The sequence below is a fragment of the Pseudophryne corroboree genome, chromosome 8, assembly GCF_028390025.1.
Source record: "Pseudophryne corroboree isolate aPseCor3 chromosome 8, aPseCor3.hap2, whole genome shotgun sequence".
Classification (NCBI taxonomy): Eukaryota; Metazoa; Chordata; class Amphibia; order Anura; family Myobatrachidae; genus Pseudophryne; species Pseudophryne corroboree.
Window position 1 is genome coordinate 491280420 of NC_086451.1, and position 23367 is coordinate 491303786.

Here is a 23367-nt window from a genome sequence, read left to right on the forward strand (position 1 = left end):
GTACAGCACAGGTGATGGTAATCATACAGTAAGAGGGAAGAGCAGGAGCAGAGCATTGTGTCCTCCTGGAGAGGTCATGTTGGGAGGTATGACATAGGTATGAGCACTGGGTCAGTATTAGGGTACAGCACAGGTGATGGTAATCATACAGTAAGAGGGGAGAGCAGGAGCAGAGCATTGTGTCCTCCTGGAGAGGTCATGTTGGGAGGTATGACATAGGTATGAGCACTGGGTCAGTATTAGGGTACAGCACAGGTGATGGTAATCATACAGTAAGAGGGAAGTGCAGGAGCAGAGCATTGTGTCCTCCTGGAGAGGTCATGTTGGGAGGTATGACATAGGTATGAGCACTGGGTCAGTATTAGGGTACAGCACAGGTGATGGTAATCATACAGTAAGAGGGAAGAGCAGGAGCAGAGCATTGTGTCCTTCTGGAGAGGTCATGTTGGGAGGTATGACATAGGTATGAGCACTGGGTCAGTATTGGGGTACAGCACAGGTGATGGTAATCATACAGTAAGAGGGAAGAGCAGCAGCAGAGCATTGTGTCCTCCTGGAGAGGTCATGTTGGGAGGTATGACATAGGTATGAGCACTGGGTCAGTATTAGGGTACAGCACAGGTGATGGTAATCATACAGTAAGAGGGAAGAGCAGGAGCAGAGCATTGTGTCCTCCTGGAGAGGTCATGTTGGGAAGTATGACATAGGTATGAGCACTGGGTCAGTATTAGGGTACAGCACAGATGATGGTAATTATACAGTAAGAGGGAAGAGCAGGAGCAGAGCATTGTGTCCTCCTGGAGAGGTCATGTTGGGTGGTATGACATAGGTATGAGCACTGGGTCAGTATTAGGGTACAGCACAGGTGATGGTAATCATACAGTAAGAGGGAAGAGCAGGAGCAGAGCATTGTGTCCTCCTGGAGAGGTCATGTTGGGAGGTATGACATAGGTATGAGCACTGGGTCAGTATTAGGGTACAGCACAGGTGATGGTAATCATACAGTAAGAGGGAAGTGCAGGAGCAGAGCATTGTGTCCTCCTGGATAGGTCATGTTGGGAGGTATGACATAGGTATGAGCACTGGGTCAGTATTAGGGTACAGCACAGGTGATGGTAATCATACAGTAAGAGGGAAGAGCAGGAGCAGAGCATTGTGTCCTCCTGGAGAGGGTCATGTTGGGAGGTATGACATAGGTATGAGCACTGGGTCAGTATTAGGGTACAGCACAGGTGATGGCAATCATACAGTAAGAGGGAAGAGCAGGAGCAGAGCATTGTATCCTCCTGGAGAGGTCATGTTGGGAGGTATGACATAGGTATGAGCACTGGGTCAGTATTAGGGTACAGCACAGGTGATGGTAATCATACAGTAAGAGGGAAGAGCAGGAGCAGAGCATTGTGTCCTCCTGGAGAGGTCATGTTGGGAGGTATGACATAGGTATGAGCACTGGGTCAGTATTAGGGTACAGCACAGGTGATGGTAATCATACAGTAAGAGGGAAGAGCAGGAGCAGAGCATTGTGTCCTCCTGGAGAGGTCATGTTGGGAGGTATGACATAGGTATGAGCACTGGGTCAGTATTAGGGTACAGCACAGGTGATGGTAATCATACAGTAAGAGGGAAGAGCAGGAGCAGAGCATTGTGTCCTGGAGAGGTCATGTTGGGAGGTATGACATAGGTATGAGCACTGGGTCAGTATTAGGGTACAGCACAGGTGATGGTAATCATACAGTAAGAGGGAAGAGCAGGAGCAGAGCATTGTGTCCTGGAGAGGTCATGTTGGGAGGTATGACATAGGTATGAGTACTGGGCCAGTATTAGGGTACAGCACAGGTGATGGTAATCATACAGTAAGAGGGAAGAGCAGGAGCAGAGAATTGTGTCCTCCTGGAGAGGGTCATGTTGGGAGGTATGACATAGGTATGAGCACTGGGTCAGTATTAGGGTACAGCACAGGTGATGGTAATCATACAGTAAGAGGGAAGAGCAGGAGCAGAGCATTGTGTCCTCCTGGAGAGGTCATGTTGGGAGGTATGACATAGGTATGAGCACTGGGTCAGTATTAGGGTACAGCACAGGTGATGGGAATCATACAGTAAGAGAGAAGAGCAGGAGCAGAGCATTGTGTCCTCCTGGAGAGGGTCATGTTGGGAGGTATGACATAGGTATGAGCACTGGGTCAGTATTAGGGTACAGCACAGGTGATGGTAATCATACAGTAAGAGGGAAGAGCAGGAGCAGAGCATTGTGTCCTCCTGGAGAGGTCATGTTGGGAGGTATGACATAGGTATGAGCACTGGGTCAGTATTAGGGTACAGCACAGGTGATGGTAATCATACAGTAAGAGGGAAGAGCAGGAGCAGAGCATTGTGTCCTCCTGGAGAGGTCATGTTGGAAGGTATGACATAGGTATGAGCACTGGGTCAGTATTGGGGTACAGCACAGGTGATGGTAATCATACAGTAAGAGTGAAGAGCAGGAGCAGAACATTGTGTCCTCCTGGAGAGGTCATGTTGGGAGGTATGACATAGGTATGAGCACTGGGTCAGTATTAGGGTACAGCACAGGTGATGGTAATCATACAGTAAGAGGGAAGAGCAGGAGCAGAGCATTGTGTCCTCCTGGAGAGGTCATGTTGGGAGGTATGACGTAGGTATGAGCACTGGGTCAGTATTAGGGTACAGCACAGGTGATGGTAATCATACAGTAAGAGGGAAGAGCAGGAGCAGAGCATTGTGTCCTCCTGGAGAGGGTCATGTTGGGAGGTATGACATAGGTATGAGCACTGGGTCAGTATTAGGGTACAGCACAGGTGATGGTAATCATACAGTAAGAGGGAAGAGCAGGAGTAGAGCATTGTGTCCTCCTGGAGAGGGTCATGTTGGGAGGTATGACATAGGTATGAGCACTGGGTCAGTATTAGGGTACAGCACAGGTGATGGTAATCATACAGTACGAGGGAAGAGCAGGAGCAGAGCATTGTGTCCTCCTGGAGAGGTCATGTTTGGAGGTATGACATAGGTATGAGCACTGGGTCAGTATTAGGGTACAGTACAGGTGATGGTAATCGTACAGTAAGAGGGAAGAGCAGGAGCAGAGCATTGTATCCTTCTGGAGAGGTCATGTTGGGAGGTATGACATAGGTATGAGCACTGGGTCAGTACTAGGGTACAGCACAGGTGATGGTAATCATGCAGTAGGAGGGAAGAGCAGGAGCAGAGCATTGTGTCCTCCTGGAGAGGTCATGTTGGGAGGTATGACATAGGTATGAGCACTGGGTCAGTATTAGGGTACAGCACAGGTGATGGTAATCATACAGTAAGAGGGAAGTGCAGGAGCAGAGCATTGTGTCCTCCTGGAGAGGGTCATGTTGGGAGGTATGACATAGTTATGAGCACAGGGTCAGTATTAGGGTACAGCACAGGTGATGGTAATCATACAGTAAGAGGGTAGAGCAGGAGCAGAGCATTGTGTCCTGGAGAGGTCATGTTGGGAGGTATGACATAGGTATGAGCACTGGGTCAGTACTAGGGTACAGCACAGGTGATGGTAATCATACAGTAAGAGGGAAGAGCAGGAGCAGAGCATTGTGTCCTCCTGGAGAGGGTTATGTTGGGAGGTATGACATAGGTATGAGCACTGGGTCAGTATTAGGGTACAGCACAGGTGATGGTAATAATACAGTAAGAGGGAAGAGCAGGAGCAGAGCATTGTGTCCTCCTGGAGAGGTCATGTTGGGAGGTATGACATAGGTATGAGCACTGGGTCAGTATTAGGGTACAGCACAGGTGATGGTAATCATACAGTAAGAGGGAAGAGCAGGAGCAGAGCATTGTGTCCTCCTGGAGAGGGTCATGTTGGGAGGTATGACATAGGTATGAGCACTGGGTCAGTATTAGGGTACAGCACAGGTGATGGTAATCATACAGTAAGAGGGAAGAGCAGGAGCAGAGCATTGTGTCCTCCTGGAGAGGTCATGTTGGGAGGTATGACATAGGTATGAGCACTGGGTCAGTATTAGGGTACAGCACAGGTGATGGTAATCATACAGTAAGAGGGAAGAGCAGGAGCAGGGCATTGTGTCCTCCTGGAGAGGTCATGTTGGGAGGTATGACATAGGTATGAGCACTGGGTCAGTATTAGGGTACAGCACAGGTGATGGTAATCATACAGTAAGAGGGGAGAGCAGGAGCAGAGCATTGTGTCCTCCTGGAGAGGTCATGTTGGGAGGTATGACATAGGTATGAGCACTGGGTCAGTATTAGGGTACAGCACAGGTGATGGTAATCATACAGTAAGAGGGAAGAGCAGGAGCAGAGCATTGTGTCCTTCTGGAGAGGTCATGTTGAGAGGTATGACATAGGTATGAGCACTGGGTCAGTATTGGGGTACAGCACAGGTGATGGTAATCATACAGTAAGAGGGAAGAGCAGCAGCAGAGCATTGTGTCCTCCTGGAGAGGTCATGTTGGGAGGTATGACATAGGTATGAGCGCTGGGTCAGTATTAGGGTACAGCACAGGTGATGGTAATCATACAGTAAGAGGGAAGAGCAGGAGCAGAGCATTGTGTCCTCCTGGAGAGGTCATGTTGGGAGGTATGACATAGGTATGAGCACTGGGTCAGTATTAGGGTACAGCACAGGTGATGGTAATCATACAGTAAGAGGGAAGTGCAGGAGCAGAGCATTGTGTCCTCCTGGATAGGTCATGTTGGGAGGTATGACATAGGTATGAGCACTGGGTCAGTATTAGGGTACAGCACAGGTGATGGTAATCATACAGTAAGAGGGAAGAGCAGGAGCAGAGCATTGTGTCCTCCTGGAGAGGTCATGTTGGGAGGTATGACATAGGTATGAGCACTGGGTCAGTATTAGGGTACAGCACAGGTGATGGTAATCATACAGTAAGAGGGAAGAGCAGGAGCAGAGCATTGTGTCCTCCTGGAGAGGGTCATGTTGGGAGGTATGACATAGGTATGAGCACTGGGTCAGTATTAGGGTACAGCACAGGTGATGGCAATCATACAGTAAGAGGGAAGAGCAGGAGCAGAGCATTGTATCCTCCTGGAGAGGTCATGTTGGGAGGTATGACGTAGGTATGAGCACTGGGTCAGTATTAGGGTACAGCACAGGTGATGGTAATCATACAGTAAGAGGGAAGAGCAGGAGCAGAGCATTGTGTCCTCCTTGAGAGGTCATGTTGGGAGGTATGACAGAGGTATGAGCACTGGGTCAGTATTAGGGTACAGCACAGGTGATGGTAATCATACAGTAAGAGGGAAGAGCAGGAGCAGAGCATTGTATCCTCCTGGAGAGGGTCATGTTGGGAGGTATGACATAGGTATGAGCACTGGGTCAGTATTAGGGTACAGCACAGGTGATGGTAATCATACAGTAAGAGGGAAGTGCAGGAGCAGAGCATTGTGTCCTCCTGGAGAGGTCATGTTGGGAGGTATGACATAGGTATGAGCACTGGGTCAGTATTCGGGTACAGCACAGGTGATGGTAATCATACAGTAAGAGGGAAGAGCAGGAGCAGAGCATTGTATCCTCCTGGAGAGGGTCATGTTGGGAGGTATGACATAGGTATGAACGCTGGGTCAGTATTGGGGTACAGCACAGGTGATGGTAGTCATACAGTAAGAGGGAAGTGCAGGAGCAGAGCATTGTGTCCTCCTGGAGAGGTCATGTTGGGAGGTATGACATAGGTATGAACGCTGGGTCAGTATTAGGGTACAGCACAGGTGATGGTAATCATACAGTAAGAGGGAAGAGCAGGAGCAGAGCATTGTGTCCTCCTGGAGAGGTCATGTTGGGAGGTATGACATATGTATGAGCACTGGGTCAGTATTAGGGTACAGCACAGGTGATGGTAATCATACAGTAAGAGGGAAGAGCAGGAGCAGAGCATTGTGTCCTCCTGGAGAGGTCATGTTGGGAGATATGACATAGCTATGAGCACTGGGTCAGTATTAGGGTACAGCACAGGTGATGGTAATCATACAGTAAGAGGGAAGAGCAGGAGCAGAGCATTGTGTCCTCCTGGAGAGGGGATGTTGGGAGGTATGACATAGGTATGAGCACTGGGTCAGTATTCGGGTACAGCACAGGTGATGGTAATCATACAGTAAGAGGGAAGAGCAGGAGCAGAGCATTGTGTCCTCCTGGAGAGGGTCATGTTGGGAGGTATGACATAGGTATGAGCACTGGGTCAGTATTAGGGTACAGCACAGATGATGGTAATCATACAGTAAGAGGGAAGAGCAGGAGCAGAGCATTGTGTCCTCCTGGAGAGGGTCATGTTGGGAGGTATGACATAGGTATGAGCACTGGGTCAGTATTGGGGTACAGCACAGGTGACAGTAATCATACAGTAAAAGGGAAGAGCAGTAGCAGAGCATTGTGTCCTCCTGGAGAGGTCATGTTAAGAGGTATGACATAGGTATGAGCACTGGGTCAGTATTAGGGTACAGCGCAGGTGATGGTAATCATACAGTAAGAGGGAAGAGCAGGAGCAGAGCATTGTGTCCTCCTGGAGAGGGTCATGTTGGGAGGTATGACATAGGTATGAGCACTGGGTCAGTATTAGGGTACAGCACAGGTGATGGTAATCATACAGTAAGAGGGAAGAGCAGGAGCAGAGCATTGTGTCCTCCTGGAGAGGGTCATGTTGGGAGGTATGACATAGGTATGAGCACTGGGTCAGTATTAGGGTACAGCACAGGTGATGGTAATCATACAGTAAGAGGGAAGAGCAGGAGCAGAGCATTGTGTCCTCCTGGAGAGGTCATGTTGGGAGGTATGACATAGGTATGAGCACTGGGTCAGTATTAGGGTACAGCACAGGTGATGGTAATCTTACAGTAAGAGGGAAGAGCAGGAGCAGAGCATTGTGTCCTCCTGGAGAGATCATGTTGGGAGGTATGACATAGGTATGAGCACTGGGTCAGTATTAGGGTACAGCACAGGTGATGGTAATCATACAGTAAGAGGGAAGAGCAGGAGCAGAGCATTGTGTCCTGGAGAGGTCATGTTGGGAGGTATGACATAGGTATGAGCACTGGGTCAGTATTAGGGTACAGCACAGGTGATGGTAATCATACAGTAAGAGGGAAGAGCAGGAGCAGAGCATTGTGTCCTCCTGGAGAGGTCATGTTGGGAGGTATGACGTAGGTATGAGCACTGGGTCAGTATTAGGGTACAGCACAGGTGATGGTAATCATACAGTAAGAGGGAAGAGCAGGAGCAGAGCATTGTGTCCTCCTGGAGAGGTCATGTTGGGAGGTATGACATAGGTATGAGCACTGGGTCAGTATTAGGGTACAGCACAGGTGATGGTAATCATACAGTAAGAGGGAAGAGCAGGAGCAGAGCATTGTGTCCTCCTGGAGAGGTCATGTTGGAAGGTATGACATAGGTATGAGCACTGGGTCAGTATTGGGGTACAGCACAGGTGATGGTAATCATACAGTAAGAGTGAAGAGCAGGAGCAGAACATTGTGTCCTCCTGGAGAGGTCATGTTGGGAGGTATGACATAGGTATGAGCACTGGGTCAGTATTAGGGTTACAGCACAAGTGATGGTAATCATACAGTAAGAGGGAAGTACAGGAGCAGAGCATTGTATCCTCCTGGAGAGGTCATGTTGGGAGGTATGACATAGGTATGAGCACTGGGTCAGTATTAGGGTACAGCACAGGTGATGGTAATCATACAGTAAGAGGGAAGAGCAGGAGCAGAGCATTGTGTCCTCCTGGAGAGGGTCATGTTGGGAGGTATGACATAGGTATGAGCACTGGGTCAGTATTAGGGTACAGCACAGGTGATGGTAATCATACAGTAAGAGGGAAGAGCAGGAGCAGAGCATTGTGTCCTCCTGGAGAGGGGATGTTGGGAGGTATGACATGGGTATGAGCACTGGGTCAGTATTAGGGTACAGCACAGGTGATGGTAATCATACAGTAAGAGGGAAGAGCAGGAGCAGAGCATTGTGTCCTCCTGGAGAGGGTCATGTTAAGAGGTATGACATAGGTATGAGCACTGGGTCAGTATTAGGGTACAGCACAGGTGATGGTAATCATACAGTAAGAGGGAAGAGCAGGAGCAGAGCATTGTGTCCTCCTGGAGAGGGTCATGTTGGGAGGTATGACATAGGTATGAGCACTGGGTCAGTATTAGGGTACAGCACAGGTGATGGTAATCATACAGTAAGAGGGAAGAGCAGGAGCAGAGCATTGTGTCCTCCTGGAGAGGGTCATGTTGGGAGGTATGACATAGGTATGAGCACTGGGTCAGTATTAGGGTACAGTACAGGTGATGGTAATCATACAGTAAGAGGGAAGAGCAGGAGCAGAGCATTGTATCCTTCTGGAGAGGTCATGTTGGGAGGTATGACATAGGTATGAGCACTGGGTCAGTATTAGGGTACAGCACAGGTGATGGTAATCATACAGTAAGAGGGAAGAGCAGGAGCAGAGCATTGTGTCCTCCTGGAGAGATCATGTTGGGAGGTATGACATAGGTATGAGCACTGGGTCAGTATTAGGGTACAGCACAGGTGATGGTAATCATACAGTAAGAGGGAAGAGCAGGAGCAGAGCATTGTGTGCTCCTGGAGAGGGTCATGTTGGGAGGTATGACATAGGTATGAACGCTGGGTCAGTATTGGGGTACAGCACAGGTGATGGTAGTCATACAGTAAGAGGGAAGTGCAGGAGCAGAGCATTGTGTCCTCCTGGAGAGGTCATGTTGGGAGGTATGACATAGGTATGAACGCTGGGTCAGTATTAGGGTACAGCACAGGTGATGGTAATCATACAGTAAGAGGGAAGAGCAGGAGCAGAGCATTGTGTCCTCCTGGAGAGGTCATGTTGGGAGGTATGACATATGTATGAGCACTGGGTCAGTATTAGGGTACAGCACAGGTGATGGTAATCATACAGTAAGAGGGAAGAGCAGGAGCAGAGCATTGTGTCCTCCTGGAGAGGGTCATGTTGGGAGGTATGACATAGGTATGAACGCTGGGTCAGTATTGGGGTACAGCACAGGTGATGGTAGTCATACAGTAAGAGGGAGAGCAGGAGCAGAGCATTGTGTCCTCCTGGAGAGGTCATGTTGGGAGGTATGACATATGTATGAGCACTGGGTCAGTATTAGGGTACAGCACAGGTGATGGTAATCATACAGTAAGAGGGAAGAGCAGGAGCAGAGCATTGTGTCCTCCTGGAGAGGTCATGTTGGGAGGTATGACATAGCTATGAGCACTGGGTCAGTATTAGGGTACAGCACAGGTGATGGTAATCATACAGTAAGAGGGAAGAGCAGGAGCAGATCATTGTGTCCTCCTGGAGGGGTCATGTTGGAAGGTATGACATAGGTATGAGCACTGGGTCAGTATTAGGGTACAGCACAGGTGACAGTAATCATACAGTAAAAGGGAAGAGCAAGAGCAGAGCATTGTGTCCTCCTGGAGAGGTCATGTTAAGAGGTATGACATAGGTATGAGCACTGGGTCAGTATTAGGGTACAGCACAGGTGATGGTAATCATACAGTAAGAGGGAAGAGCAGGAGCAGAGCATTGTGTCCTCCTGGAGAGGTCATGTTGGGAGGTATGACATAGGTATGAGCACTGGGTCAGTATTAGGGTACAGCACAGGTGATGGTAATCATACAGTAAGAGGGAAGAGCAGGAGCAGAGCATTGTGTCCTCCTGGAGAGGTCATGTTGGGAGGTATGACATGGGTATGAGCACTGGGTCAGTATTAGGGTACAGCACAGGTGATGGTAATCATACAGTAAGAGGGAAGAGCAGGAGCAGAGCATTGTGTCCTCCTGGAGAGGTCATGTTGGGAGGTATGACATAGGTATGAGCACTGGGTCAGTATTAGGGTACAGTACAGGTGATGGTAATCATACAGTAAGAGGGAAGAGCAGGAGCAGAGCATTGTATCCTTCTGGAGAGGTCATGTTGGGAGGTATGACATAGGTATGAGCACTGGGTCAGTATTAGGGTACAGCACAGGTGATGGTAATCATACAGTAAGAGGGAAGAGCAGGAGCAGAGCATTGTGTCCTGGAGAGGTCATGTTGGGAGGTATGACATAGGTATGAGCACTGGGTCAGTATTAGGGTACAGCACAGGTGATGGTAATCATACAGTAAGAGGGAAGAGCAGGAGCAGAGCATTGTGTCCTCCTGGAGAGGTCATGTTGGGAGGTATGACATAGGTATGAGCACTGGGTCAGTATTAGGGTACAGCACAGGTGATGGTAATCATACAGTAAGAGGGAAGAGCAAGAGCAGAGCATTGTGTCCTCCTGGAGAGGTCATGTTAAGAGGTATGACATAGGTATGAGCACTGGGTCAGTATTAGGGTACAGCACAGGTGATGGTAATCATACAGTAAGAGGGAAGAGCAGGAGCAGAGCATTGTGTCCTCTTGGAGAGGTCATGTTGGGAGGTATGACATAGGTATGAGCACTGGGTCAGTATTAGGGTACAGCACAGGTGATGGTAATCATACAGTAAGAGGGAAGAGCAGGAGCAGAGCATTGTGTCCTCCTGGAGAGATCATGTTGGGAGGTATGACATAGGTATGAGCACTGGGTCAGTATTAGGGTACAGCACAGGTGATGGTAATCATACAGTAAGAGGGAAGAGCAGGAGCAGAGCATTGTGTCCTGGAGAGGTCATGTTGGGAGGTATGACATAGGTATGAGCACTGGGTCAGTATTAGGGTACAGCACAGGTGATGGTAATCATACAGTAAGAGGGAAGAGCAGGAGCAGAGCATTGTGTCCTGGAGAGGTCATGTTGGGAGGTATGACATAGGTATGAGCACTGGGTCAGTATTGGGGTACAGCACAGGTGATGGTAATAATACAGTAAGAGGGAAGTGCAGGAGCAGAGCATTGTGTCCTCCTGGAGAGGTCATGTTGGGAGGTATGACATAGGTATGAGCACTGGGTCAGTATTAGGGTACAGCACAGGTGGTGGTAATCATACAGTAAGAGGGAAGAGCAGGAGCAGAGCATTGTGTCCTCCTGGAGAGGGTCATGTTGGGAGGTATGACATAGGTATGAGCACTGGGTCAGTATTAGGGTACAGCACAGGAGATGGTAATCATACAGTAAGAGGGAAGAGCAGGAGCAGAGCATTGTGTCCTCCTGGAGAGGGTCATGTTGGGAGGTATGACATAGGTATGAGCACTGGGTCAGTATTAGGGTACAGCACAGGTGATGGTAATCATACAGTAAGAGGGAAGAGCAGGAGCAGAGCATTGTGTCCTCCTGGAGAGGTCATGTTGGGAGGTATGACATAGGTATGAGCACTGGGTCAGTATTAGGGTACAGCACAGGTGATGGTAATCATACAGTAAGAGGGAAGAGCAGGAGCAGAGCATTGTGTCCTCCTGGAGAGGTCATGTTGGGAGGTATGACATATGTATGAGCACTGGGTCAGTATTAGGGTACAGCACAGGTGATGGTAATCATGCAGTAAGAGGGAAGAGCAGGAGCAGAGCATTGTGTCCTCCTGGAGAGGGTCATGTTGGGAGGTATGACATAGGTATGAGCACTGGGTCAGTATTAGGGTACAGCACAGGTGATGGTAATCATACAGTAAGAGGGAAGAGCAGGAGCAAAGCATTGTGTCCTCCTGGAGAGGTCATGTTGGGAGATATGACATAGCTATGAGCACTGGGTCAGTATTAGGGTACAGCACAGGTGATGGTAATCATACAGTAAGAGGGAAGAGCAGGAGCAGAGCATTGTGTCCTCCTGGAGAGGGGATGTTGGGAGGTATGACATGGGTATGAGCACTGGGTCAGTATTAGGGTACAGCACAGGTGATGGTAATCATACAGTAAGAGGGAAGAGCAGGAGCAGATCATTGTGTCCTCCTGGAGAGGTCATGTTGGGAGGTATGACATAGGTATGAGCACTGGGTCAGTATTAGGGTACAGCACAGGTGACAGTAATCATACAGTAAGAGGGAAGAGCAGGAGCAGAGCATTGTGTCCTCCTGGAGAGGGTCATGTTGGGAGGTATGACATAGGTATGAGCACTGGGTCAGTATTAGGGTACAGCACAGGTGATGGTAATCATACAGTAAGAGGGAAGAGCAGGAGCAGAGCATTGTATCCTTCTGGAGAGGTCATGTTGGGAGGTATGACATAGGTATGAGCGCTGGGTCAGTATTGGGGTACAGCACAGGTGATGGTAGTCATACAGTAAGAGGGAAGTGCAGGAGCAGAGCATTGTGTCCTCCTGGAGAGGTCATGTTGGGAGGTATGACATAGGTATGAACGCTGGGTCAGTATTAGGGTACAGCACAGGTGATGGTAATCATACAGTAAGAGGGAAGAGCAGGAGCAGAGCATTGTGTCCTCCTGGAGAGGGGATGTTGGGAGGTATGACATAGGTATGAGCACTGGGTCAGTATTAGGGTACAGCACAGGTGATGGTAATCATACAGTAAGAGGGAAGTGCAGGAGCAGAGCATTGTGTCCTCCTGGAGAGGTCATGTTGGAAGGTATGACATAGGTATGAGCACTGGGTCAGTATTAGGGTACAGCACAGGTGACGGTAATCATACAGTAAGAGAGAAGAGCAGGAGCAGAGCATTGTGTCCTCCTGGAGAGGGGATGTTGGGAGGTATGACATAGGTATGAGCACTGGGTCAGTATTAGGGTACAGCACAGGTGATGGTAATCATACAGTAAGAGGGAAGAGCAGGAGCAGAGCATTGTGTCCTCCTGGAGAGGGTCATGTTGGGAGGTATGACATAGGTATGAGCACTGGGTCAGTATTAGGGTACAGCACAGGTGACAGTAATCATACAGTAAAAGGGAAGAGCAGGAGCAGAGCATTGTGTCCTCCTGGAGAGGGTCATGTTGGGAGGTATGACATAGGTATGAGCACTGGGTCAGTATTAGGGTACAGCACAGGTGATGGTAATCATACAGTAAGAGGGAAGAGCAGGAGCAGAGCATTGTGTCCTCCTGGAGAGGGTCATGTTGGGAGGTATGACATAGGTATGAGCACTGGGTCAGTATTAGGGTACAGCACAGGTGACAGTAATCATACAGTAAAAGGGAAGAGCAGGAGCAGAGCATTGTGTCCTCCTGGAGAGGGTCATGTTGGGAGGTATGACATAGGTATGAGCACTGGGTCAGTATTAGGGTACAGCACAGGTGATGGTAATCATACAGTAAGAGGGAAGAGCAGGAGCAGAGCATTGTGTCCTCCTGGAGAGGGTCATGTTGGGAGGTATGACATAGGTATGAGCACTGGGTCAGTATTAGGGTACAGCACAGGTGATGGTAATCATACAGTAAGAGGGAAGAGCAGGAGCAGAGCATTGTGTCCTCCTGGAGAGGTCATGTTGGGAGGTATGACACAGGTATGAGCACTGGGTCAGTATTAGGGTACAGCACAGGTGAGGGTAATCATACAGTAAGAGGGAAGAGCAGGAGCAGAGCATTGTGTCCTCCTGGAGAGGTCATGTTGGGAGGTATGACATAGGTATGAGCACTGGGTCAGTATTAGGGTACAGTACAGGTGATGGTAATCATACAGTAAGAGGGAAGAGCAGGAGCAGAGCATTGTATCCTTCTGGAGAGGTCATGTTGGGAGGTATGACATAGGTATGAGCACTGGGTCAGTATTAGGGTACAGCACAGGTGATGGTAATCATACAGTAAGAGGGAAGAGCAGGAGCAGAGCATTGTGTCCTGGAGAGGTCATGTTGGGAGGTATGACATAGGTATGAGCACTGGGTCAGTATTAGGGTACAGCACAGGTGATGGTAATAATACAGTAAGAGGGAAGTGCAGGAGCAGAGCATTGTGTCCTCCTGGAGAGGTCATGTTGGGAGGTATGACATAGGTATGAGCACTGGGTCAGTATTAGGGTACAGCACAGGTGATGGTAATCATACAGTAAGAGGGAAGAGCAGGAGCAGAGCATTGTGTCCTCCTGGAGAGGTCATGTTGGGAGGTATGACATAGGTATGAGCACTGGGTCAGTATTAGGGTACAGCACAGGTGATGGTAATCATACAGTAAGAGGGAAGAGCAGGAGCAGAGCATTGTGTCCTCCTGGAGAGGTCATGTTGGGAGGTATGACATAGGTATGAGCACTGGGTCAGTATTAGGGTACAGTACAGGTGATGGTAATCATACAGTAAGAGGGAAGAGCAGGAGCAGAGCATTGTGTCCTCCTGGAGAGGGTCATGTTGGGAGGTATGACATAGGTATGAGCACTGGGTCAGTATAAGGGTACAGTACAGGTGATGGTAATCATACAGTAAGAGGGGAGTGCAGGAGCAGAGCATTGTGTCCTCCTGGAGAGGTCATGTTGGGAGATATGACATAGGTATGAGCACTGGGTCAGTATTAGGGTACAGCACAGGTGATGGTAATCATACAGTAAGAGGGAAGTGCAGGAGCAGAGCATTGTGTCCTTCTGGAGAGGTCATGTTGGGAGGTATGACATAGGTATGAGCACTGGGTCAGTATTAAGGTACAGCGCAGGTGATGGTAATCATACAGTAAGAGGGAAGTGCAGGAGCAGAGCATTGTGTCCTTCTGGAGAGGTCATGTTGGGAGGTATGACATAGGTATGAGCGCTGGGTCAGTATTAGGGTACAGCACAGGTGATGGTAATCATACAGTAAGAGGGAAGAGCAGGAGCAGAGCATTGTGTCCTCCTGGAGAGGGTCATGTTGGGAGGTATGACATAGGTATGAGCACTGGGTCAGTATTAGGGTACAGCACAGGTGATGGTAATCATACAGTAAGAGGGAAGAGCAGGAGCAGAGCATTGTGTCCTCCTGGAGAGGGTCATGTTGCGGGGTATGACATAGGTATGAGCACTGGGTCAGTATTAGGGTACAGCACAGGTGATGGTAATCATACAGTAAGAGGGAAGAGCAGGAGCAGAGCATTGTGTCCCTCCTGGAGAGGTCATGTTGGGAGGTATGACATAGGTATGAGCACTGGGTCAGTATTAGGGTACAGCACAGGTGATGGTAATCATACAGTAAGAGGGAAGAGCAGGAGCAGAGCATTGTGTCCTCCTGGAGAGGTCATGTTGGGAGGTATGACATAGGTATGAGCACTGGGTCAGTATTAGGGTACAGCACAGGTGATGGTAATCATACAGTAAGAGGGAAGAGCAGGAGCAGAGCATTGTGTCCTGGAGAGGTCATGTTGGGAGGTATGACATAGGTATGAGCACTGGGTCAGTATTAGGGTACAGCACAGGTGATGGTAATCATACAGTAAGAGGGAAGAGCAGGAGCAGAGCATTGTGTCCTGGAGAGGGTCAGGTTGGGAGGTATGACATAGGTATGAGCACTGGGTCAGTATTAGGGTACAGCACAGGTGATGGTAATCATACAGTAAGTGGGAAGAGCAGGAGCAGAGCATTGTGTCCTCCTGGAGAGGGTCATGTTGGGAGGTATGACATAGGTATGAGCACTGGGTCAGTATTAGGGTACAGCACAGGTGATGGTAATCATACAGTAAGAGGGAAGAGCAGGAGCAGAGCATTGTGTCCTCCTGGAGAGGGTCATGTTGGGAGGTATGACATAGGTATGAGCACTGGGTCAGTATTAGGGTACAGCACAGGTGATGGTAATCATACAGTAAGAGGGAAGAGCAGGAGCAGAGCATTGTGTTCTCCTGGAGAGGTCATGTTGGGAGGTATGACATAGGTATGAGCACTGGGTCAGTATTAGGGTACAGCACAGGTGATGGTAATCATACAGTAAGAGGGAAGAGCAGGAGCAGAGCATTGTGTCCTCCTGGAGAGGTCATGTTGGGAGGTATGACATAGGTATGAGCACTGGGTCAGTATTAGGGTACAGCACAGGTGATGGTAATCATACAGTAAGAGGGAAGAGCAGGAGCAGAGCATTGTGTCCTGGAGAGGGTCAGGTTGGGAGGTATGACATAGGTATGAGCACTGGGTCAGTATTAGGGTACAGCACAGGTGATGGTAATCATACAGTAAGAGGGAAGAGCAGGAGCAGAGCATTGTGTCCTCCTGGAGAGGTCATGTTGGGAGGTATGACATAGGTATGAGCACTGGGTCAGTATTGGGGTACAGCACAGGTGATGGTAATCATACAGTAAGAGGGAAGAGCAGGAGCAGAGCATTGTGTCCTCCTGGAGAGGGTCATGTTGGGAGGTATGACATAGGTATGAGCACTGGGTCAGTATTAGGGTACAGCACAGGTGATGGTAATCATACAGTAAGAGTGAAGAGCAGGAGCAGAGCATTGTGTCCTCCTGGAGAGGTCATGTTGGGAGGTAGCTATAATTATTTATATCTGTGTTCCGTTTCACATTGGGTTTTCTGCCTATGATACTTTTTTATTGCCATCGTGAAATTGGATATAACACTGACTGTATGTCATGCTAGTTCTTATAATCATTATTTCTCTACCTGGGGATCTCTGTGGTGGAACTGGGACCAGGACAGAGGATGCTTTGTCTCTATGCAGATATAGTTGACTTTGTTCCATCTAATTCTTACTGTAGATTGTTTTATACGTGGTCTGTTGATAAATCACAGGCTGCACTGTGTCTGCAGAAGTGACATCATCAGTCTGACCAGTGACCATTCCTCGTGTGTAGTAAATGATAGCGCCAGTCTGCACCAGGCGGCTTTCCACAGAGATCTTACTTTGCAAGTTACTTTCTACATCTTTCATATCTGACCTGTAAGATCCTTTCCAGAGATAAGCTTAGCAATGGTGGTTCCATGTGTTAGTCTGTGTCTGATACACCCTCCAGGGCCACCAAGAGGGGGCAGAGTGGGTACTAATTACCCGAGCCAGGACTGTGAGAAGGCTCCATGTCCACTTCCGTCTCCTCCTTACCTTTCAGCAGCAGCCTCCTCTCCCTGTACGGGGCTGGGGGAATGGAGACAGAGCAATCAGACCCCGGAGCCCCCCTGTTTAGCAGTACTTTTTATATCATTTTTCTCTAAGAGGGCGTGTCCACACCTCCCACAATTATACCACACCCCCAAAAGTAGTCAGGCCCCGCCCAGCTCTCTATGGCCCTGACACCTGGTAGCATGTTTAATAAATGAGTCAAACATCAAAGCAATAGATATATCTGAGCCAGGCCTAAGGTGGCGCAACATGAACTGAAAACACCAGATAATGGGCAGCACATGGGACCGAGGGGGTCTATGTACTAAAGCCTTGGAGAGATAATGTGGACGGAGATAAAGTACCAGCCAATGAGATTCTGTCATTTTTCAAACACAGGAAAAGAAATAAGAAGCAGTGAAAAGAGCGGAGAGGTGAGCCAGTGCGGCTGTTACCCATGGCAACCAATCAGTTGCTATCTATAATTTTAAAGAAAGCACTTGATAAAGGTTACTTCAAAGCTGATTGGTTGCCAAGGCTTCAAACATCTCCCCTACAGTCTGTAAGATGACAGGTAGGAGCTGATTAACTGGTACTTTATCATTCTCAAAGGCTTTGTACATTGGCCCTCATTCCGAGTTGTTCGCTCGCTAGCTGCTTTTAGCAGCTTTGCACACGCTAAGCCGCCGCCTACTGGGAGTGAATCTTAGCTTATCAAAATTGCGAACGAAAGGTTCTCTAAATTGCGAATAGAAATTACTTTGCTCGAGACTTACTCCTTCAGTGCGATCAGTTCAGTCAGTTTCGTTCCTGGTTTGACGTCACAAACACACCCAGCGTTCGCCCAGACACTCCCCCGTTTCTCCAGCCACTCCCGCGTTTTTCCCAGAAACGGTAGCGTTTTTTCACACACACCCATAAAACGGCCAGTTTCCGCCCAGTAACACCCATTTCCTGTCAATCACATTACGATCACCAGAACGAAGAAAAAACCTCGTAATGCCGTGAGTAAAATACCTAACTGCATAGCAAATTTACTTGGCGCAGTCGCACTGCGACATTGCGCATGCGCATTAGCGACTAATCGCTCTGTTGCGAGAAAAATATAACGAGCGAACAACTCGGAATGACCCCCATAGAGCCCAGAATCCTGCAACTGACTTGTTTTATAACAGACAGAAAATAATTAAACACAACCACCATCAAATAACTTCTCCTTTTCCATAATGCAGTGCTGGAAATTCTCCACCTCATCCAGCATCGGGAACTGCGATCAGCCGACCAGCATATTATAGAACTGGAAGCTGAATGTGACGGAGACTCCAGTCCTGGGACTCTCAAGAGTCCGGGTCGTCAGGCCAAGGACGTGACTCTGCTGTATGAAGCTCTGATGAAGGAGATGTGGGCCGTGGTAGATGAGTCTCTGAACAATAAAGGAAAACATCTAAAACTTGATGAAGTTATTGGTGTCATCCAGCAGGAAGAGGCCAGAGAGGGCCCGCCAGGTACAAAGAACATGAGGGCCAACTGGGTGAAGGCGGTGGGAAGAAGCGTGGAGCAGCGGTTGAAGAGTAACTTGGAGGGGAAGATGGGTTCACTGCCGTCTCAGGCCACCCGAGTGAAGAGGGTCGTGTTGGAAGACCTGACCACCATAAAGAACTACCTGGTGAGGTGGACACAGCATGGGCAATTTCATTAGAAAAATGGCTCAGGCCAACAATTGACTAAAATCAACTTAAAAAGAAAAGAACTTTAGTTCATAGTCATAGGGGTATATTTACTAAGATTCGTAATTTCCGAAAATAGGTCAAAGTTCAATCACGAATGACATCGGCAGTGTAAAACTGCAACTTTTTGAATTGATTACGACTAATTTACTAAGCTGTCGTATTCATATTTTTCTTTGCTTCCGATGTCGATGTCATTCGTGTTTTTTTACCTAATTTGACGGCAGTGATTAGCAAAACACTGCCGGTTTTTTTTACAATCAATCTCGGCCGGATCTGTGTGATCCGTGCTGGGGTTCGTATTTTTTTTTTTTTTAAATTAAACAAAGTAAAATCCTAAAAAAAATTGCGTGGGGTCCCCCCTCCTAAGCATAACCAGCCTCGGGCTCTTTGAGCCGATCCTGGTTGCAGAAATATGGGGAAAAAAATGACAGGGGTTCCCCCATATTTAAGCAACCAGCATCGGGCTCTGCGCCTGGTCCTGGTCCCAAAAATACAGGGGACAAAAAGAGTAGGGGTCCCCCGTATTTTTAAAACCAGCACCGGGCTCCACTAGCTGGACAGATAATGCCACAGCCGGGGGTCACTTTTATACAGCGCCCTGCGGCCGTGGCATCAAAAATCCAACTAGTCACCCCTGGCCGGGGTACCCTGGGGGAGTGGGGACCCCTTCAATCAAGGGGTCCCCCCCCCCAGCCACCCAAGGGCCAGGGGTGAAGCCCGAGGCTGTCCCCCCCCATCCAATGGGCTGCGGATGGGAGGGCTGATAGCCTTTGTTGAAAAATAAAAGATATTGTTTTTAGTAGCAGTACTACAAGTCCCAGCAAGCCTCCCCCGCATGCTGGTACTTGGAGAACCACAAGTACCAGCATGCGGCGGAAAAACTGGCCCGCTGGTACCTGTAGTACTATTACTAAAAAAATACCCAAAAAAACACAAGACACACACACTGTGAAAGTATAATTTTATTAAATACATACACACATACTTACCTTAAGTTCCCACGCAGGTCGGTCCTCTTCTCCAGTAGAATCCAAGGGGTACCTGTTGAAGAAATTATACTCACGAGATCCAGGGGTCCAGGCTCCTCGGCAAATCCAGGGTTAATCCACGTACTTGAATAAAATAAAAAAAACGCTGTCACGACCACGAACTGAAAGGTGACCCATGTTTGCACATGGGTCACCTTGCCCCGAATGCCAGAAACCCACTTTGCCTTCTGGCTAAGTGGGTTTCTTCAGCCAATCAGGGAGTGCCACGTTGTAGCACTCTCCTGATCAGCTGTGTGCTGCTGTCCTCACTGACAGGCGGCACACGGCAGTGTTACAATGTAGCGCCTATGCGCTACATTGTAACCAATGATGGGAACTTTCTGCCCTGCGGTTGACCTAAAGTGACGTCACCGCTGAGCAGAAAGTTCCCATCATTGGTTACAATGTAGCGCATAGGCGCTACATTGTAACACTGCCGTGTGCTGCCTGTCAGTGAGGACAGGAGCACACAGCTGATCAGGAGAGTGCTACAACGTGGCGCTCCCTGATTGGCTGAAGAAACCCACTTAGCCAGAAGGCAAAGTGGGTTTCTGGCAATCGTGGAAAGGTGACCCATGTGCAAACATGGGTCACCTTTCAGTTCGTGGTCGTGACAGCGTTTTTTTATTTTATTCAAGTACGTGGATTAACCCTGGATTTGCCGAGGAGCCTGGACCCCTGGATCTCGTGAGTATAATTTTTTCAACAGGTACCCCTTGGATTCTACTGGACAAGAGGACCGACCTGCGTGGGAACTTAAGGTAAGTATGTATGTATGTGTGTATGTAATAAAATTATACTTTCACAGTGTGTGTGTCTTGTGTTTTTTTGGGTATTTTTTTAGTAATAGTACTACAGGTACCAGCGGGCCAGTTTTTCCGCCGCATGCTGGTACTTGTGGTTCTCCAAGTACCAGCATGCGGGGGAGGCTTGCTGGGACTTGTAGTACTGCTACTAAAAACAATATCTTTTATTTTTCAACAAAGGCTATCAGCCCTCCCATCCGCAGCCCATTGGATGGGGGGGGACAGCCTCGGGCTTCACTCCTGGCCCTTGGGTGGCTGGGGGGGGACGACCCCTTGATTGAAGGGGTCCTCACTCCCCCAGGGTACCCCGGCCAGGGGTGACTAGTTGGATTTTTGATGCCACGGCCGCAGGGCGCAGTATAAAAGTGACCCCCGGCTGTGGCATTATCTGTCCAGCTAGTGGAGCCCGGTGCTGGTTTTAAAAATACGGGGGACCCCTACTCTTTTTGTCCCCCGTATTTTTGGGACCAGGACCAGGCGCAGAGCCCGATGCTGGTTGCTTAAATATGGGGGAACCCCTGTCATTTTTTCCCCCATATTTCTGCAACCAGGATCGGCTCAAAGAGCCCGAGGCTGGTTATGCTTAGGAGGGGGGACCCCACGCAATTTTTTTTAACAACAAAAAACACTTTCCCACCCCTTCCCATTGATATACATGCACGGATCTCATGGATCCCTGCATGCATCTCAAATCACGAATAAAAAAAGCAGGTCTGTTTTTTTTTAGGACTTTTTTGCGAATTGTAATTTTTCACGGCAGTGTTTTGTGTTTTTTTGCTTAGTAAATGACCGAGATTCGTATCTAAACAGGCGTAATTTGACCGATGGTGTATTCATTCGTAATTTTTTACCTGAACTAGCAAAAAATTACGAATGCCCTCATCACTGCCGTGATTAGTGTTTAGTAAATGACCGAGATTGACCGAGATGACACTTTGATGAAAAAACGGCATCTCGGTCAAAATCGGGAGCTTAGTAAATATACCCCATAGTCTATAAACCAGTACGCTACAGCATATAGCGGTGTAATGCTAATAACGCCAAACTGGATCCTGGTGTCATTTTTGTAGAAAAAAAAATATTCCTTCGATTTAACATTATTAATTAATGTTGCTTTAAACTATTGTATAAAAAAAACACTTCACCTTTTTTTTATTTGGCTGAAAGTTATCTTAATTAGTTTTTTATTTGATGCCCATGACCGAGTGTAATGCCGCAAAGTGCGGCTGGCAGTCAGGGTGATGGGCGGCTGGCGGTCAGAGTGATAGGCGGCTGGCAGTGAAGGGTGATGGTCGGCTGGCGGTCAGAGTGATGGGCGGCTGGCGGTCAGGGTGATGGGCGGCTGGCGGTCAGGGTGATGGGCGGCTGGCAGTGAGGGTGATGGTCGGCTGGCGGTCAGAGTGATGGGCGGCTGGCAGTCAGGGTGATGGGCGGCTGGCGGTCAGAGTGAAGGGCGGCTGGCAGTGAGGGTGATGGGCGGCTGGCGGTCAGAGTGATGGGCGGCTGGCGGTCAGGGTGATGGGCGGCTGGCGGTCAGGGTGATGGGCGGCTGGCGGTCAGGGTGAGGGGCGGCTGGCGGTCAGGGTGAGGGGCGGCTGGCGGTCAGGGTGAGGGGCGGCTGGCGGTCAGGGTGATGGGCGGCTGGCCGTCAGAGTGATGGGCGGCTGGCAGTGAGGGTGATGGTCGGCTGGCGGTCAGAGTGATGGGCGGCTGGCAGTCAGGGTGATGGGCGGCTGGCGGTCAGAGTGATGGGCGGCTGGCAGTGAGGGTGATGGGCGGCTGGCGGTCAGAGTGATGGGCGGCTGGGCGGTCAGGGTGATGGGCGGCTGGCGGTCAGGGTGATGGGCGGCTGGCGGTCAGGGTGATGGGCGGCTGGCAGTGAGGGTGATGGTAGGCTGGCGGTCAGAGTGATGGGCGGCTGGCGGTCAGGGTGATGGGCGGCTGGCGGTCAGGGTGATGGGCGGCTGGTGGTCAGAGTGATGGGCGGCTGGCAGTGAGGGTGATGGTCGGCTGGCGGTCAGAGTGATGGGCGGCTGGCGGTCAGGGTGATGGGCGGCTGGCGGTCAGGGTGATGGGCGGCTGGCGGTCAGGGTGATGGGCGGCTGGCGGTCAGGGTGATGGGCGGCTGGCGGTCAGAGTGATGGGCGGCTGGCGGTCAGGGTGATGGGCGGCTGGCGGTCAGGGTGATGGGCGGCTGGCGGTCAGGGTGATGGGCGGCTGGCGGTCAGAGTGATGGGTGGCTGGCAGTGAAGGGTGATGGTCGGCTGGCGGTCAGAGTGATGGGCGGCTGGCGGTCAGGGTGATGGGCGGCTGGCGGTCAGGGTGATGGTCGGCTGGCGGTCAGGGTGATGGGCGGCTGGCGGTCAGGGTGATGGGCGGCTGGCGGTCAGGGTGATGGGCGGCTGGCAGTGAGGGTGATGGTAGGCTGGCGGTCAGAGTGATGGGCGGCTGGCGGTCAGGGTGATGGGCGGCTGGCGGTCAGGGTGATGGGCGGCTGGTGGTCAGAGTGATGGGCGGCTGGCAGTGAGGGTGATGGTCGGCTGGCGGTCAGAGTGATGGGCGGCTGGCGAGCAGGGTGATGGGCGGCTGGCGGTCAGGGTGATGGGCGGCTGGCGGTCAGGGTGATGGGCGGCTGGCGGTCAGAGTGATGGGCGGCTGGCAGTGAGGATGATGGGCGGCTGGCGGTCAGGGTGATGGGCGGCTGGCGGTCAGGGTGATTGGCGGCTGGCGGTCAGGGTGATGGGCGGCTGGCGGTCAGAGTGATGGGCGGCTGGCGGTCAGAGTGATGGGCGCTTGGCGGTCAGAGTGATGGGCGCTTGGCGGTCAGGGTGATGGGCGGCTGGCGGTCAGGGTGATGGGCGGCTGGCGGTCAGGGTGATGGGCGGCTGGCGGTCAGAGTGATGGGCGGCTGGCAGT

General features: G+C 50.0%; 1 protein-coding gene across 3 annotated transcripts in view; it reads left to right on the forward strand.

The window, feature by feature from the left end:
• The window catches only part of EXOC3L2 (exocyst complex component 3 like 2), a 399789-nt gene that overhangs the window by 256440 nt on the left and 119982 nt on the right, over positions 1 to 23367 (forward strand). For 2 of the 3 annotated variants that reach the window (XM_063938456.1, XM_063938455.1), the window contains exon 3: positions 18120 to 18553. In XM_063938456.1, the coding sequence (XP_063794526.1) occupies positions 18120 to 18553 (434 nt within the window). The remainder of the gene's footprint in view (positions 1 to 18119; positions 18554 to 23367) is intronic. The other variant, XM_063938457.1, reaches the window with a different exon arrangement.